Here is a 13,009-nt window from a genome sequence, read left to right as displayed (position 1 = left end):
AAGCAAACAATTTATTAAGAAGGACCCGGGTTCAAATTCTGATATGAAACGTTCTAATAAAATCAGGTGATCGTGAGACGACGTGCTCGAACTCGGCGAAGTTGATACTGGAATCTCCATCCAAATCAGCTTCTTCAATGATTCGCTCGATGATGAATTCAACTTCAACATCACTCAATTCATCTCTCGTTAAACTTCGAATCATTTTACTCAAATCGTCGTGTCCAAGCAATTCATCGCCATCATAATCTGAAAATGATAAATTCGATTCTGATTCTTTTTCAGCGGATTACCATAAATTCTAAAAGCATATTTCAATTTCAGCTGAAGCGGAGCCATCTCTGAAAACACTGAAAACATGTCCAAGAAGTCGTCGAACGATAGATTTCCACGGCCGTCTTCAGAGAACACTTCACAAATTCGACGTTTGAATGGATTTTCCTGGAAAATTATATGGTTTTTTTTTAAAGTTTTTTTGCGATTTTCAGATTTCTCTATAGAGCGCGATTGCTCTATTTCAGATTTTTTCGCACAAAGTGACTCGTCATTTTCGCTGAAACAGATTGTATAAATTTTACTCAATTTCGAAATTATTTTTACTTCCTTCCACTTCTATTCCAGTTGTTATCAGTTTTTTCAAAATTTCAGAAAGTTTAAGTGACGTCGATTTGAAAAAGAGAAATTGGTGATAACGAGTAGTGTTGGGGACAAAAAATAGTGATGGAATTGCATTTTTTCGGGGAATTTTAGTAGTAAAGTCATCGAAGGGGGTTTTTGTAAGAAGCGTGGCGTGCTAATATGCTGAAATCTACCTGACTGGAATCGATGAGATTGTCTGCGTCTCTCTTTTACCGTGCTATTTTTCAGAATAAGAAAATTTGATCGACCGCGGCCGATGTTGGAAGATTTTCTGCGTTTGGATTTTTATAAAATTTTGTGGGTTGCCTCTTTCAAGTAGGCTGATTTCAAAAAAACATACTCCAGTTTCTTGAGAAGACTTTTTTAAATTCACCTAATAATTTTCGACAAAAATGTCACAAAATTGAAAAAAAAATGGTTTTAACAAATGTCTTTAAAAATGTGATTTGTTTGTAAAATTAGATAGTGATTATTCGATTTTCAGAAAAATTCATTTTTAAAGTTTTGGGGTTTTCATCCCCATTTTCTCTTTATTTTCACTAGTTTTCACGTATGCATTGGAGCGCGCTTGCTCGAATTTGATATGGTTGATGAACCTTCTGGAAATCGAGAATTCTCACATCAGAAAATGCACATTTGGTTTGAAATCTGAGTTTTTTTTGAGTATTTTCGGATTGAATTGACCCGATTTTCATAGATCACCATAACTTAAAGTACCTACACAAATTTCCGAAAAATTGCAGAAGTTCCTGCCTTAGCTCCGCCCACTTTTGTAGTTTGGGCGCTCTCAGAATTAAGTATTAAAAGAACGTTTGATTGTGCTCCCAACTTGCAAAAAAAGGGCGGGGTCACTTTTTTTTTGAACTCTGTATCGCTTTGTCACAACGAGAGTCGCTACTCTGTTAATTCTAGATCTACCGAAATCTCTCTCGAACCTGTTCCTGTTTCTCTGCGTCTCTCCAATCTCCATGCTATTCCTGAATTTCAATAGAGCGAACTTTCCCCCGACTCACTTTCAACTCGGGCATCTTCTCGACCTCCTCGAAAGTCAACGTCGTAATTGCCGGTCGATTTCCCTGCATATTCGTGGGAACTTTGTGTGGATTGAGTGCATAAAATCGCTTGTAAAGTCGTATAATGTCCTTCCGAGTGAAAAATGTGCAATCCTGGAAAACGCTCTTTTTTGATTTATGAGCACTCCAGTGAGCTCTTTGGGAGGGGAAGAATATGTATACACTTCTTTTTTTGAGAAAAAAGAAAAGGCTGGGAGCCAAGAGAAACGCTTTCAACGAGGCTCTTATCTAGATGTTCGGAGGCGGAAAAGTGCAACGGATGTCTGGGAAGAAATGGGTGTCTTTGAGATGGGTGTTAATGGAAAAAAAGGAGTAATGGGTTGGAAATTTGATAGTTTTTTGATACGTTGGGGAGCGAAAAAGAAAAACACTTGAAAGTTTGATCTACATCGTTTTTTAAAAATAGAGAACTGGAATTCAACATTTCATAATTTGAAAGAAGTTATTAGCCGAGCATTTCTATTACAACTGCACTCCACCGCAAACGAGAGAGTATCGGCGAGAGACGCAGAGTTTTTTTCTCGCGCCGACACAGATTTTCAGATTTTTTTACCTTTTTTCGCTATTTTTCAGATGTAGTTTTGAAAATTATTAGGAAAAATAGCGAGAATATGTCAAAAACCGTGAAAATCTGTTTCGCGCCGGAAAAACTCTGCGTTTCTCTCGCCGATACTCTCTCGTTCGCGGTGGGGCGCAGTTGTAAGAGGGAGTGGACTGCTCTATCGAAATTTATCAAAATTGTTTCTCTACGTCTCTCTTTTCCCTGTGTTATTCCCTCTGGCTACAGTAGAGCGCGCTTGCTAAAAATGTTGAACGGCTCGTACAGAACTGAGAAGACAGTGGCTCAAATGCTTGGAAAATTTGGGCACAGGTACTTGAAAACATGCTGATTTTAAAAATCGTAATAATTTTTTTATGAATACGCCTGGAAATTGAGATATAGTACTTTGAAAATAGTGAAAATAGAGATTTTTCCATTTTTGGTCATTTTTGAAGTGTCCAATCTCGATCTAAAAGAATTTACGGTGAAAATGGTAATGCTTTTCAAAATCAGCGGGTTCCAAAAAGCCTATACACAAGTTTATAAAAAATTCCAGAAGGATCTTTACCTGATAAAATTTGGCACATAGAATTCGAATTTTACAGAAACATCTAATTGGTAGCCTAATCAATGTAGACCTGATTAGTTAAAGGGAAATGAAACATTTGGAAACTACAGTAACCTAAATTTAACAGTACCACTACCTAGGACACCTAATTGGGAGGTGAAGTAAAATAGAAAACTTTGAAAATTTTGAAATGAGTACAGTTTTTATATAAAACATGCCATAACGAAAAGCTTTCTGGAGTGACTAAGTTATGTAAAAAAATTTAGCATTTTTCTGGCAAAAAAAAACAAATTTACCAAAAATAAAACCATACTCTCACCCTGCCTACAGTACACCTCATCATGATCTTCTTTTTGCCTAAAAACAAATAATAATCTCCAAATATTAAGGACCCGTCACGGCGTTAGAAATCGCTCCATTTTGTTAAATTTTGTAACATGTTATAGCCCAAATCTGGATCTCCATTTTTGTAGTTGACAATTTTTTGATAGCTCCGCCCACTTTTGAGATATGCGCCTTTAAAGTTAGACTTCTCTGCGTCTCTCTCCCTCTCAAGGTAACCGATCTTTAAATGCGCATATCTTAAAAGTGGGCGGTGCAACAAAAAAATTGTCAACTACAAAAATGTAGATCATGTTGTGATCTACAAAATCAATATCCATTTGGGAGTAGTAGGGAGGACAACAGATGTCGTGACGGAGCCTCAAATTCAGGCAGCAAAAGCTCTCATATCTCAAAAACTAAAAGAGATATCAAAAAGCTGTAAACTACAAAAATGAAGCTCTAAATTTGATCTACCAAATCTAAATAGATTTACCTGATATTCATCCAATTGTTCTCTCGTAAACACGCCACCCTTCGAGAACAGGTTCAATTCGGACAACGAGCTGGCGTTGTGGCCCATTTGATCTGAAAAAATGAGAAATTATAGAAAAATGAAAATGAGGAGCAAAGTCTCAAAGGCGGTGTTATAAATAAAAGTTTTGTTCTTCTGTCTGTGCTCCGTGAGCCATCTTCTTTTCTTCTTCGTCTTCTTCGTCTTCCCGGGGAGACCCCACGGAAATCGAGGAGGAAATGAGAATGGGTTTGGGGTGGCAGACCGAGATGAGTGAGATAGTATGGGAAATGAAGAGACGAGAGAAGAAAATGGTGTAACATTAGAAGACTCGGAGAGGGGGGACCACGGGGAGAAGGGAAACAGGGGTCCGTGTTGAAGAAATGGGAGAAGCCTTCTGATGAGAAGAGAGAGAGAGAGAGACGCAGATGGGAGAGTGATCGACAGACATGTGGGGGGAAGGGACAGGTATAATGGGAAGGAGAACTCCTATTTGTTTTAGAAGCCTTCGGGAGGAAATTGATGCGAGAGGGAAAGTGCGCTCTATTGAGAATCCTGGGGAGTTTTTCTTCAGACTTGAAAATACACGGCCCGGAAAAGCCTGAATGCTCGGCTTCAAAAACTGAAACTTTTTTTTTGAAATTTAAAAAAAATCGAAAATGTAAACATTTTTGACGATTTTTCAGATTTCCTGTACTAGATTCGCTTAACGGTGAGTCTTCTCACCACGAAATTCCAGGGTTACTGTGCTTTAAAGGCGCGTAGGGGTCCAAAAATTCAAATTCATCAGATTCTAGTTATGATTATACTCATTCGAACCATCTTGCCGCCCTGATTCCGATTATTACAGTGAAAATGCATGATGACCGAGAATTTGAAATTTGAGATTTGGAGCCAGGTTTTGGAACCCGGACCTTCCAGCCGTCAATTTTTCGGCACCTCTTTTTTTTATTTTTATATTAATTGTGTAGATCAAAACTAGATCTTCATTTTTGTAAGTGGCAATCTTTGTTAGCTTTTCTAGTTGTTGAGATAGATCACGTTTTCTCAAGATTTGTGAAGGATAATTGAGCTGAGAGGTTTTCAAGGTTTTTCAAGGATTTTCAAGAATTCTAAAATTTCCAAGAAATGGAGAAAACCTGGGGTATCATCGCTCTCTAGTACCGCCCGGAAATTCATCAAAAATTCAATTTTTAGTGAAAAAATTGGTAAACTTTGACATCCCTTAACTCTCCCACCTGTTCTCCAAAACGTTCAAATTTATATTCGCTATGTGGATCAAATCTTGATCTCCATTTTCTTAGTTGACAGCTTTTTGATAGCACTTCACGCTTTTGAGATAAACGTCTTCAAAGATCGTAGCTTTAACCTGAGAAGACGAGGAAGGGGAGAGACGCAGAGAAGCGAGAGCATCTGTCTTCTCTGCGTCTCTCCTCCTTCCAGCAGATACCGTACCGACTTTGAAGCCCCGTATCTCACAACCTAGGCGAGATATTAAAAAGTTGTCAACTACAAAAATGAAGACCGAGAATTGATCTACAAGTTGGTATAAATTTTGCAAAAATTGGACATGACCACACTTCTTAACAAGCCACCAAAATTGGTCAATTTCCACAAAGCAAGGAAAGCACTCCTCGAGAAACCTCATTTTTCAAAAAGTCTCCGGAAAAGGCTCCGAGTCCCAAAACGGAAATATACACCAGCTTTACGTATTAGGTTGATTGAAGTCAACACCCTTATTCCGCTCCAATAATTTTCTCACTTTGAAAATTGAAACATTTTCACGTTTTTATGGGCGGTGCGACCCAGTCAACCGAAAAAAGAAAATTTTCTGGACTTTTTGCTTCTTCTCATTTATTCAGCTTAAAATAATATTATTTAAAAAGTGATTTCATTGACAGAACTTTTGGCATCCGATGGCCCTCAATCGAATGATCCAAATGTACATTCTTGGGTAGGAGGCAGTCAAATCGGCGGCGTTGATCATTCCAGTGCAGGCATTGGCAGCTTCTCCAAGAGATTTACATCCGTAGGACAAAAGTTCTTGTGCATCCTTCCAATTCTTCGGAATCTGGATCAGTCCACTGCACATGATGCACATGCCATCGGTGTTTGCGGCGTCGGTCGAGGTCTGGAATAGATGGAACTGACGAACTGACGTGGAGGGAGAACACGATGGGGCGCATTTGCAGAGGGAGTGAACTACCGTAGTGTAGCTGGGCGGGCAGAATCGAGCCTAAGCGACTTATGTCTATCCAATAGAGCAAATTTTCTTTCCTCGTGTCATAGCTACATCAATGCAATCTCGCTCTGCTGAAGGGCGAGCCACTCAAGCCTAGGCAATAGAGTGCATTTGCATTCCACTTGTGGCAGGTCATAATGATGACTACACACTAAATTGTGACCAATGCAATTGCGCTCTGTTGATAAAGAACTCAAACCTGTCCGTTAGAACTCCACAATAGAACCTCTACATACACAATTCTGCTCTATTGACTATTTTGGCATCGAAATTCCGGTAGAGCGCATTTCCAGAACCTTGCAAAACAACTACTATGTAATTGCGCTCTAATGGCAATACATTCACTTGACTGGACTCAAAGTTTCAGTGGAGCGCACTTGCATAGTTACGTCTACCGTAGTACTGTTGGTTTGGTAGATCGCGCTCCGTTGATAAAGACTTCTCGAATCTCTCTTACCACAAAGACAGCCAACAAGAAGAAAGAAGCGAGAAGAGTGATCTTCATGATTCAAATCGATTCGAGAAGACGAATAGTAGATCACAAAAATGTGGTGGAGATACCGCTCCGGGACGCTGCTATTTATTTGGAAAGTCATGGGAATCGAGCGACGATTCCCAGGTTTTAGCGATGGGAATTTTCAGAAAAAGGAAACTAGAGAATTCTTTGTGGCGCCGCTTTTCATGGGAATTTTATAGCTTATTTTCTCTTTTTCAGCGGAGAAAATATTATTTTTGGAGAGGAAAAGGATACTGTACTTTTTGCGGAAGGAGAGAGCCAAAAGTCAGATTTTATACTCTCAAATTGAGGGATGTGGCCCTTAAAATCGGCATGGTGTTGAAAGCCAAAACGTCCCGGTTTCCAAGCAAAAGGTCCTGGAGCTCCGTAGCACACCTGTATTAACAAAAATCTCCTGAGAACTGGTCTCTACACTATATACAAATCTTTATTCAAAATCTATTCAATACGGATGATCGGTTTCCGGTTCAGTTAACCCTTGGCTTTTTTACGCGGAGTACTCTTCTTCATAGATTGAGCACGCACTTTCGGACTCTTGCTTCGATTTCTGTCCTCTCGAACCTCAACCTTCAACTGCTCCTTCGGCTTCTTCGCCATCTTCTTCATCTTGCGAGACGACTTGCGAGACGACCTACGAGACGATGACGCCGAGCGAGATGATCTTGAGCCAGAAGAGCGAGACGATGAGCGAGTACGCCTGGAGGAGCGAGAACGAGAGCGTCCAGTGCGTCCATAGACGGATCCACGTGACGATAGGGCAGATGACGTGCGACGAGAGGTGCTTCTCATGACGGAACGACGGGATGTCGAACGTCGAGAGGAGGCGCTGAAATGTTTAATTGAGGTATGGATCAAGAGGGATGGATATTCTCACCTTGGCGATCTAGCGGTACGCAGTGAGATCGATGAACGGCGAGCGCTCTTGCTGCTCCGCTTATTGGATTTTCTTTCACGAGACACGGAACGAGACACGGAGCGAGATCTGGAGCGAGATCTCGAGCGGGATCTCGAACGATCGGCAGCCCTGACAACTTTCTTATTGCGAGGAGTGAAACGTCCTTTGGCATCACGTTGTCTCAACTCCATCACGAACACCAGTTGATTTTTAGTGGATGGGCGAGTAGATATTTATTGACTGTATTGTTTTCGAGGGAATTCATGGAGGCTTTATACGGAATTCTGGGGAGATGACCTTTTGAGATAAGGGGAATTGGGGTATGGGGTTGAAGTTGGCACGTGGATAACTCTTAAATTTATTTATTATTTTACCAGCTTTGGCTGACGTGCCTTCGACGCGTTTTCTTGCGGCCACGCCACTCGAGTTCACGTGAAAACTTTTTCAATCGATCATGGTTCTGCTAACCCGACGATGAAGATACTGCGAGGCCTCATCTTGCCCTTTACTAAAATTCACTGCGTATCGATTCTCAGTAAGGGCGTCGATACGGAGCTAATTAAAAAGTGCGGCGATTCACAGTTTCTAGATTTCTATGCGGGCCACTATGCCGATTTCAAGTGCCACATCTCTCAATTTGAGAGTAACTTGGCCCTAAATTACCTAACTAGGGAAGGCCCTCGAGTCAAAGTGGAGATATGGGACGTGACCTATATCATTGGAAAGCTGAGAAAACGCTGATTCCAAATATATATTCAGTTTTTGCCCTCGAGGCCTGGTATTCAAGAAAAACGAGGTCAAAGTTTGGACTCCTAACAAGTCATAACCTTACCGACGTGTTTAAAATGTCAGCAGCGTGGTGTAGGCGGTAGCAGTGTTGTCAATGCGCAGTCACTTTTTGGTTCAATTCCATCGGGCCACCAAATTTTTTTTCGGTTTTTTAAGTTTCGTTTTTTTTAGATCCGGAAGTGGTTTTTTTTGAAAGTTTTGTTCAAATAGATAAAAAACGAAACTTAAAAAACCGAAAAAAATTTGGTGGCCCGATGGAATTGAACCAAAAAGTGACTGCGCATTGACTACACTGCTACCGCCTACACCACGCTGCCGACATTTTAAACACGTCGGAAAGGTAATGACTTGTTAGGGGTCCAAACTTTGACCTCGTTTTTCTCGAATACCAGGCCTCGAGGGCAAAAACTGAATATATATTTGGAATCAGCGTTTTCTCAGCTTTCCAATGATATAGGTCACGTCCCATATCTCCACTTTGACTCGAGGGCCTTCCCTAGTAAGTGTGTACACTCACTGTGGGGCTCCAGGACCTTTTGTTTGGAAACCGGGACGTTTTGAATCTGACTTTTGGCTCTCTCCATCCGCAAAAAATACAGTATCCTTTTCCTCTCCAAAAATAATATTTTCACCGCTGAAAATAAGCTATAAAATTCCCATAAAAAGCGGCGCCACAAAGAATTCTCTAGTTTCTTTTTTCTGAAAATTCCCATCGCTAAAACCTGGGAACCGTCCCGCGATTCCCATGACTTTCCAAATAAAAGGCAGCGTCTCGGAGCGGAATCTCCACCACATTTTTGTGATCTACTATTCGTCTTCTCGAATCGATTCGAATCATGAAGTTCACTCTTCTCGCTGCTCTCTTCTTGTTGGCTGTCTTCGTGGTAGGTATTCGAGGTGTAATTATCATTGGGGCGTGACGGCAAAGGCAGGATCTACCTTTCTTTTCAAATTTTCTGTGAAAAATCGGTCAACTTTGACATGTCCCGTTGGTGTCACTTTTTGTCCCAATTGCCTCAAATCTATATTTTTCTTGTAGATCAAACTAAGGGCTACATTTTTGTATTTGATAATTTTTTAATAGCTCCACACACTTTGAGCTACGCGCCTTTAAAGATTTCCACCGAGAGAGGAGGCGTTAATGAAAAATGGTCAAGTTTGATATGTCCTCTTGGTGTCAATTTTTGTCCCACTTGTTTTACATCTATATTTTTCTGGTAGATCAAATGAAGGGCTACATTTTTGTAGTTGACAACTTTTTGATAACTTTTCACGTTTTTGAGATATGCGCCTTTAAAGATAGTCTACTTCCACGGCGTCCGCGAGGAGAGGGCGAGGAGACGCAGAGAAGCGAGACACCCTCCTCTTTCCGCACGTTCTCTCGTCTCCCAATCTTTAAAGGCGCATATCTTAAAAGTGGGCTTTCGACACAGCGGTGGTTGTCTCCCTCTGCAAATGCGCCCCACCGGATTCCCCCTCCACGTCAATACCATATTCCAGACATCGACCGAAGCCGCCAACACCAACGGTATCTGCATCATGTGCAGTGGAATGATCCAGATTCCAAACAATTGGAAGGATACCCAACAACTTCTATCCTACGGATGTAAATCCCTCGGAGAAGCTGCCAACGCCTGTTCTCATATGGTCGAAGAAGCCGATTTGACAGCCTCCTACCCGAGAATGTTCCCGTATATCATTCAATTGAAGGACATCGGATGCAGAAAATTCTGTCAATAATTTTCTTTGGAATGATATAATTTTAAGCTGAATAAATGGGAAAAAGCAAAAAGTCCAATATGGCTCGCACCATAAAAATGTCTTAATTTTCAAAGTGAAACAACTGGAAACAGGAGAGACAAAATCCATATATTTTTATTGTAACAATTGTACTTAAAGTTATATTAAATGCACCATCTTAATCATCACAAGCTAGTGGAATTATTCCTTATTCTTGATCCGATGTTGATGCCGTAATTCGTCATCTTTTGCTATTCGAAACGTCCCGGAGCCCTTGTTGCAAGTGCGCTCCAAACAACCAATGTGTGAATGATGACGTGGCAGACGACGTCCTCCTCTCTTTGTTCTCCTCCATTCACAGTCTACCCGTTCAGTCTTCTCCTTCATCTTCTTCAAGATGACCAAAAAACTCTCCTATCCCGATCTCAGATGCGTTCTCGAGTACTTGGAGGCAAATCGACGGTAAGCCATTTTACAATTTATCATTTTATATTATCATCTTCCAGTATCCACATCACCGCCCGTAGCCCTGCCCTCCGAAGAATCGAAAAATCGATACCTATCCATTTAGAATTTCTAAAGATTAAAGAATATAACATTGAACTGAACGATATCGAGATGACATTGTGTTCCGATAATAAAATAGAGTTCAAAAAGGGAGAAAAACGCTACGATTGGGATTATCCAGTGGACCTAGAACACAAACAAGCAGTGGAGAAGATGAATGAGTACTACTTGGGAGGAAGAATGAATATTTACGCAGATGATTTGTGGTTTCTCAACAGACAAATGGATAGTTTTACAAAGTTTAACGTGAAGACTAATGAACTGACCGTTTTTGATTTTATACTTAACGATATTCTCCAATACATCAATCCTAATAGTTTCCCCCTAAAAAAGCTGACAATCGAATGTTATGATGATTTCAACCATCCACATATTCGTTCTGCAAATAGTCTTCGCATTTTACTAATGTACGACCGCGAAAAACATGAAAATGCAGCAAAAATCGTATCGATTCAAAACAAGAACGTGGAATTGAGCTATAAAAATCTTGAATTCATGGATGTAATGGTTTTCATTCAATACTGGATGGAAAATGGGAAGGAAGTTGGCACCACTTTCTCATGCTCTGGCTATGGCTATGTTGCCGTTGACGGAATTTTGAATCAATTGAAAAACGAATTCAACGAGATTATGAGTGAATTAGATGGAGTCAGTGATAAGTGAGTAATTGGAAAAACAATACTTGTAATCCGGGCTAAACGTAACTTGCTTCGATTAATATCATGTGCCGAAAAATATACCGAGATGTAGATCTTAGCTATATGTCTCTGATGTAATACGTACCGGCGTAGAAACAATTTACTTGCAAGGCCGTTCCAGCCCGGATGGCAAGTAGGGAAAATACTTTTTTTTAATCATCATTTTTCTTTTTTTTCAGAAACCTCATAGAAACATCTGGTTTCTCCATTCCACTTAACTCTTCATCAAAAATTCTTGTATATGGACGGAGAAATTCAGAAGACATTTCAAACGAGGAGATCGTCTTGAAAGTTGTGAGCAGTCAAGCTGACGACAGCACGATGGATTTGAAGAACCAATAAAACACTCTTTGAATAATCCATGTTTTTTCCAAATTCGTCTTGTTTTTTCAATCTCACATCTAATTTTGGCTTTAACTTTGCAATAAATGTTTCAAGTTACATTGTTTTCGTATAAGGAATTGCGAAACATAACTCGCTTGTTTAATACGTGAAATAATGAAAGATACTGCGAGAGAACTTGTTCAGCTGTCCGCCCTCCTTTTTGGTTTCCTAGGCCAGTGACGTCACTGTTGCCAAATGACTCGGTTTCGAAACGTCCCGGAGCCCTAGTTGCAACTGCGCTCCAACAACCACCAACATTTGAATGTGTGCACGATCGATGACGTGGCAGACGACGTCCTCCTTTCTTGGTTGTCCTCCATTCACAGTCTACCCGTCCAGTCGTCTCCTTCATCTGCTTCAAGATGACCAACAAACTCTCCTATCCCGGTCTCAAATGCGTTCTCGAGTACTTGGAGGCAAATCGACGGTAAGCCATTTTTCATTTTATCTTATTGCTTCTCCCTTCCAGTATCTACATCACCGCCCGTAGCCCCGCCCTCCGAAGAATCGAAAAATCGATACCTATCCATTTAAAATTTCTGGAGATTGAAAAAGATGACATTTGTGTGAACGATATCCAGATAAGAGTGTATCCCTATAATGAAATAATGTTCAAAAAGGGAGAAAAACGCTACAAATGGGATTATCCAATGGACCTGAAACACAAAAAAGCAGTGGAGAAAATCAATGAGTACTACTTGGGAGGAAGAATGAATATTTACGCAGATGATTTGTGGTTTATCAACAGAGAAGTGGATAGTTTTCCAAAATTTAACGTGAAAACTAATAAACTGACCATTCTTGATTCTCTACTTGGCGATATCCTCCAATATATCAACCCAAGCAGTTTCCCTCTGAAACGGCTAGCAATCGAATGTTATGATGATTTCAACCATCCACATATTCGTTCTGCAAATACCCTTCATATTTTGGTAATGGACGACGACGAAAAACATGAAAATGCAGCTAAAATCTTATCGATTCAAAACAAGAACGTGAAATTGAGCTATGTAGAGCTTGAATTTATGGATGTAATGAGCATCATCCAATACTGGATGGAAAACGGGAAGGAAGTTGGCACCACTTTCTCATGCTCTGGCTATGGCTATGTAGCCGTTGACGGAATTTTGAATCAATTGAGAAACGAATTCAACGAGATAATGAGTGAATTAGATGGAGTCAGTGATAAGTGAGTAATTGGAAAAACAATACTTGTAATCCGGGCTAAAACGTAACTTGTCTCCCGTTCCAGCCCGTATGGCATGTATGGAAAATACGTTTTTTCTAATCATCATTTTTCTTTTTTCAGAAACCTCACTGGAATACATGGTTTCTCCATTCCACTTAACTCCTCATCAAAAATTCTTGTATATGGACGGAGAAATTCAGAAGTCATTTCAAACGAGGAGATTGTCTTGAAAGTTGTGAGCAGTCAAGCTGACGACAGCACAATGGAGATGAAGAACCAATAAAGAACTGTTTGAATAATCCGTGTCTTTTTCCAAATTCGTCTTGTTTTTT

General features: G+C 40.3%; 7 protein-coding genes across 7 annotated transcripts; 4 read left to right on the top strand and 3 right to left on the bottom strand.

Moving 5' to 3' along the window:
- Window positions 1-31: 31 nt before the first annotated feature.
- On the bottom strand, window positions 32-1,721 carry GCK72_000507 (uncharacterized protein; the record flags this gene model as incomplete). Its single annotated transcript, XM_003099243.2, has 3 exons — window positions 32-249; window positions 294-441; window positions 1,653-1,721. 3 exons carry the CDS (start codon window positions 1,719-1,721, stop codon window positions 32-34), a joined length of 435 nt encoding a protein of 144 aa, XP_003099291.2.
- Window positions 1,722-5,547: 3,826 nt separating this feature from the next.
- Window positions 5,548-5,757, bottom strand: GCK72_000506 (uncharacterized protein; the record flags this gene model as incomplete). Its single annotated transcript, XM_003109210.2, has 1 exon — window positions 5,548-5,757. One exon carries the CDS (start codon window positions 5,755-5,757, stop codon window positions 5,548-5,550), a length of 210 nt encoding a protein of 69 aa, XP_003109258.2.
- Window positions 5,758-6,886: 1,129 nt separating this feature from the next.
- GCK72_000505 (uncharacterized protein) lies at window positions 6,887-7,501 on the bottom strand (the record flags this gene model as incomplete). Its single annotated transcript, XM_053722535.1, has 2 exons — window positions 6,887-7,241; window positions 7,290-7,501. The coding sequence occupies 2 exons, from the start codon at window positions 7,499-7,501 to the stop codon at window positions 6,887-6,889; spliced, it is 567 nt and encodes a 188-aa protein (XP_053591180.1).
- Window positions 7,203-7,517, top strand: GCK72_000504 (uncharacterized protein; the record flags this gene model as incomplete). The annotated part of the gene is made up of 1 exon (XM_053722534.1): window positions 7,203-7,517. The coding sequence occupies one exon, from the start codon at window positions 7,203-7,205 to the stop codon at window positions 7,515-7,517; it is 315 nt and encodes a 104-aa protein (XP_053591179.1).
- Window positions 7,518-8,935: 1,418 nt separating this feature from the next.
- On the top strand, window positions 8,936-9,839 carry GCK72_000503 (uncharacterized protein; the record flags this gene model as incomplete). The annotated part of the gene is made up of 2 exons (XM_053722533.1): window positions 8,936-8,983; window positions 9,600-9,839. 2 exons carry the CDS (start codon window positions 8,936-8,938, stop codon window positions 9,837-9,839), a joined length of 288 nt encoding a protein of 95 aa, XP_053591178.1.
- A 397-nt stretch (window positions 9,840-10,236) lies between these two features.
- Window positions 10,237-11,446, top strand: GCK72_000502 (uncharacterized protein; the record flags this gene model as incomplete). The annotated part of the gene is made up of 3 exons (XM_053722532.1): window positions 10,237-10,301; window positions 10,346-11,065; window positions 11,284-11,446. 3 exons carry the CDS (start codon window positions 10,237-10,239, stop codon window positions 11,444-11,446), a joined length of 948 nt encoding a protein of 315 aa, XP_053591177.1.
- Window positions 11,447-11,850: 404 nt separating this feature from the next.
- Window positions 11,851-12,960, top strand: GCK72_000501 (uncharacterized protein; the record flags this gene model as incomplete). The annotated part of the gene is made up of 3 exons (XM_053722531.1): window positions 11,851-11,915; window positions 11,958-12,677; window positions 12,798-12,960. 3 exons carry the CDS (start codon window positions 11,851-11,853, stop codon window positions 12,958-12,960), a joined length of 948 nt encoding a protein of 315 aa, XP_053591176.1.
- Between the last annotated feature and the right edge of the window lie 49 nt (window positions 12,961-13,009).

This window comes from Caenorhabditis remanei, chromosome I (assembly GCF_010183535.1).
Source record: "Caenorhabditis remanei strain PX506 chromosome I, whole genome shotgun sequence".
NCBI lineage: Eukaryota > Metazoa > Nematoda > Chromadorea > Rhabditida > Rhabditidae > Caenorhabditis > Caenorhabditis remanei.
The sequence above is the reverse complement of the archived record's forward strand: the minus strand, read 5'-3'. Positions and strand labels throughout refer to the sequence as shown.